This window comes from Littorina saxatilis, linkage group LG6, assembly GCF_037325665.1.
Source record: "Littorina saxatilis isolate snail1 linkage group LG6, US_GU_Lsax_2.0, whole genome shotgun sequence".
NCBI lineage: Eukaryota > Metazoa > Mollusca > Gastropoda > Littorinimorpha > Littorinidae > Littorina > Littorina saxatilis.
In genome coordinates, this window is record NC_090250.1 from 40,554,654 (window position 1) to 40,559,034 (window position 4,381).

At 40.9% G+C, this 4,381-nt stretch overlaps 1 protein-coding gene across 1 annotated transcript; it reads left to right on the plus strand.

Moving 5' to 3' along the window:
• The first annotated feature begins 926 nt into the window (after nucleotides 1–926).
• LOC138969205 (mitochondrial import inner membrane translocase subunit Tim8 B-like) lies at nucleotides 927–3,540 on the plus strand. The gene is made up of 2 exons (XM_070341939.1): nucleotides 927–1,008; nucleotides 1,595–3,540. The coding sequence occupies exon 2, from the start codon at nucleotides 1,743–1,745 to the stop codon at nucleotides 2,004–2,006; it is 264 nt and encodes an 87-aa protein (XP_070198040.1). The 5' UTR covers nucleotides 927–1,008; nucleotides 1,595–1,742; the 3' UTR covers nucleotides 2,007–3,540.
• The last annotated feature ends 841 nt before the right edge of the window (nucleotides 3,541–4,381 follow it).

The following is a 4,381-nucleotide window of genomic DNA, read 5'->3' on the forward strand; positions in this document are numbered from 1 at the left end:
CCGCTTCTGTTCACTGGTCTCAGTGGTCAGCAGTTCAGTGTCGTTCGTGCTTGTTTGTTTGTTTGTTGATGTTTTTGTGATACCGAAGTGAAAGTTCCGACTCAGTGAGCTCAGTGCATGTCAATTTCTTGTGCCCGCGACTGATGGTTATCATCGATACACATGATTTTCTGCCTCATTGTCAACTTGACTGAAGCTCTTTTTAAAACAGTCAGTAACTAGATAAAAGATAACGTCTTTATATCAGAAACACATCAGCCAAGTCCTTTCGGCGGCGACCGCCACGGTGTCAATCGGAAACTGACACGACGATATCCATGACTGATGCAGTCAGTCGTGGAGACTGCTATCCTTAGCGGATTATGACTTTATTCAGTTATTCTGCGGAAAAGAGAGATGCTGGAGAAAAATCGTTCTTTTCTGCAGCGGCCCATTTCTGCCGCATAATGTCATCTTTCGCCGAAGCCGCAAACTTGAGTTCGTCTGCGACGCAAGACAGAAGCAAGTTGAGGACGTCATGCAAAACACACGCGTGCTCTCTTTATTTCTACTGAACATGTTGAAGAGACTGATCTTGAAATTTTGTCGTTCGTGCACAGCTGTGTGCATACCACTATTTCAGATACATCCATTTCGAGACAGAATTTCATGAGGGTAAGCAAATTTGGGTTGCTGGGTGTCTTGGCCAGCCTATGGCTGGGGTTAAAATTGTAACATGCATTTGAGGAACATCTGATGAGGACTTCTTGGGTAAACCGAGAGAAAAAAACAAAGTATCTTTCGTGTGTTTTGCCAGTCGAATAAGGCAACATTTAAGACACATTGGTAATGTCATTTGGCAGTACATAGTAAATATATGTTCACATAGGTGTAGAATTGATTCCAACCTAATTTCAGAGTTATGGCAATTTTTTAATATCACTAGTCTCGTTGAAATTATAGCATAACAAGGTAACCGAGACTAGTCTCAACGCAGAGGCACATGTGGGCAGAAAATAGCAGCATTAGGTAAGTTAGTTGAACTAATATTCGCTTAAACGTTGGAACAGTGCACTTAATTTTATTCATTACTTCTTTCACGATGGGCTTAGTGAATTATCTACGTCATGAGAGAGTGATCTTAATCGATTCTATAGTTTCCAAAGGAGATTTGACGGGTTTGAAACTAGGAACCCGCATGCAAGAGGTCAAAGTTTTAGAGCACACTGGAACAGTCGTGTCCTTTTCCGTTTCGGGTCCAGAATTCTCTTTGGAAGAGTTACCCATGTTGTTTCCTCTGGTCAGGAGAATCTACTGTTTTATGTGATAGCTCAAGTTTTCAGAGAAATTAGTATGTTATGCTTTGCCGGCGATTTCATCATAAAAGCTTCCCAAGCAAGGTCGAAAATACAAGGGCGACAATTATCCCGAACTCAGCGATTGAGAAAGATTGTCTCTCTTGCATTCCCTTCAGTTTTGTTTCGGAGTTGCGTCTTGTGAATGCGTTGTAATAGTCACTGTGGTGTTATAATTATAAAACTGCTCAGTGATTTACCCTCTATTAACCTTTTTTGAATTATATTGAAAGTAGACTTTTTCTTTGCTCCCTTTTCAGTTCTGACCGAGGCGTCTACGACAGTGAGACTGAGAGAGGGCATAACTACCCAGCATCCCCGTTCGACTTGTAATTGACAACCCCAGTCACTGACTTCAGTTCAAACAAGGTTTCTGATCCTCTTCGACAACTTCGCTTCAAATTCAAGATGTCGTTCGACTCCAAGCTCCCATCAACAGGAGAGGGTGTGGACCCGGAACTGCAAGGTTTCATCCAGATGGAGACGCAGCGTGCCCAGTTCCAAGGTCAAGTTCACAAGCTGACCGACCTGTGTTGGGACCAGTGCGTGGACAAACCCCGCGACAAACTGGACTCTCGCACCGAGACCTGCATGTCCAACTGCGTGGAGAGATTCATCGACACCTCCCTCAGTATAGCCACTCGCTTCCAGAAGATTCTGCAAGGCAACTGATAACTGTGTGTGTGTGCAAGGATGTATGATGGGGTTGGTTGTATGGTTCATTGACACCTCTCTCAGTATAGCCACTCGCAGAACTGATAGATTGTGTGTGGTAGGGATGGGGATGTTGATGCAGGGATATGGTTGAATTTGAATTTCTAAACACCTCCCTCAGTATATCCACTTGCTTTTAGAAGATACTGCAAGACAACTGTTAGCTTTGTGTGTGTGTGTGAGGGGGGCGGGGGTGTTCTTGGAAGGATATGGTTGGATAGTTGAAGTTAAAATTTCTGAATACCTCGCTCAGTATGGCTGATGGGGTCTCGGTCGACCAAAAGAGTGGGATTCCCTGTATGTGGAGTTCCTGGAGGGGGATTCCCTGTATACAGGGAATACCACAGGGTGGAGTTTTTCAATAAAACTTGCAAACCATAGTCGAATTTCTAAGAAATATCAAAAAAGATTGAAAAACATCAAATTCTACCGATGTCGCCAAGCATCACGTGAATTTCAGCGATATCAGCCACACGCTACATCTAGAACTAAATCCTGTGGTATTCCCTGTATTGTGTGGTTGTAGTGGGGGGATGTTATAACAGGATCGATATGATTGGATGGTTGAACTAAGGGGGGGTAGATGCAGGAATATGGTTGAAGTTAACATTTCTTAACACCTCCCTTTTTGTGACTTCTTGCTTCCAGAATGATTCTGCAAGGCAGCTTATCCCCCAAAAAATGTGTGCAGTACTACTTTGTGGGATGTTGCTGGATGGCTGAATGTTAAATGTTTCAGTGTGCTGAGAGTGTCTATTATGCAGGTTGTTAATTCTATGTTTATGTACGAGCTCAGAAATGTACCGGCTTGTGCTTGGTTTTGTTTTGTTTTTCCAGTGATTCAGCAAATAGGTGTATGTATCTGCGTCTTTATATTTCTTTAGTGACGTTAAGGTGGTGGAGGTTTGATAATTGCAACTTGAAACTGTAACTGTTTTACTCATAGACCACAGAGGTTTAAGAAATATGAGTTGTGATGTACTGGTCCAGATATTCTAGTTCACTTTAGTATGGCTCATGTATCACCAAGTCACCATTGTTTCAGCAACATAACTTTCTGTGTGGGTTTGTGTGTGTGTGTGTGTGTGTGTGTGTGTGTGTGTGTGTGTGTGTGTGTGTGTGTGCAGATGCCATTACACAATAACGTAGAAGCTGCATAGTCCTCTGGCGCAGTGGAATAGATGCTTTCCTGTTTACAGACATTACAGTGAGTTTGCAACTGGAACTTTCAAGGATGATCACTTGAAATTGCCTTGAAAGTATTTTTGTGTTTCAGTGCTTTCTCTGCACATCAAGTTTAACCACATAAAATATTTGATTTCAGCTACAACTCTCAAGTACTAGTGTACATTTAGTAAAACTTTAAAAGAGAAGGGTTGTCTTTTCAACCACAGCCATAGCAGTTGTTCTAGCGTGGATTTTGTTGTTGCTGAGTGTGCATGTTATTGCGTACTTCATGTCAAAATATATTAAGATAAATCATCTAAATGTTCTTGTTTGTGTGCTTAATTTTTACTGGCCATGTGTTTGTGTGTGTGAACGGATGACATGTTAATTTAATAATCTACTTTGTCTTTTGTTTTATAGACATAAGGGAAGGAGCCCTATGTTGGGCATCCTAACTTTGCACATTTCTGGTTCCACGCCTTATGTCCAGATTTTAATGCAAAAGTAACAGGACGATTCAGAAGTAACCTGAGAACGAGTCAATAGCACTTAATTGTAGAAATTAGAGTAAGTTATGTTTTGTTGAATAAAATCAAACTTTCAAAACATTACTGCCGTAATGGCAGATTGTTGCTAAGTGGAGACAACTCTGCTAAGACGTTCGCAAAACAAACATCACAAGAACACAACAGCAGGACAAATCTTTACTGAAATCATGTGGAAAATTCATAGCCAAGGCTAATGTACAACGAAAAACTCAAATAATTTGATGGAATGGTAGCATTATACAGCCAGTCAACGTAAATTAGAAAACTGAATAACTCGCTGCATGTGTGGGTTAAAGAGAGTATATAATATGCAAGAAGAACCTGTATCATATGTCATAGAAGTTACAATACGTATCACCGTACCCTGTCGAAAAACATTCAGAGTAAGAAAGTCACGTAAATATCCATTGTGATATGCCCAACTGTTACATAGGTAAAGATCAATTGTGATATGCCCAACATAGGTAAATATCCATTGTGATATGCCCAACATAGGTAAATATCCATTGTGATATGCCCAACATAGGTAAATATCCATTGTGATATGCCCAACATAGGTAAATATCCATTGTGATATGCCCAACATAGGTAAATATCCATTGTGATATGCCCAACATA

What these genes read in the sequence shown, in the direction of transcription:
- LOC138969205 (XM_070341939.1), top strand. Translation starts at nt 1,743, where the DNA reads ATGTCGTTCGACTCCAAGCTCCCATCAACAGGAGAGGGTGTGGACCCG.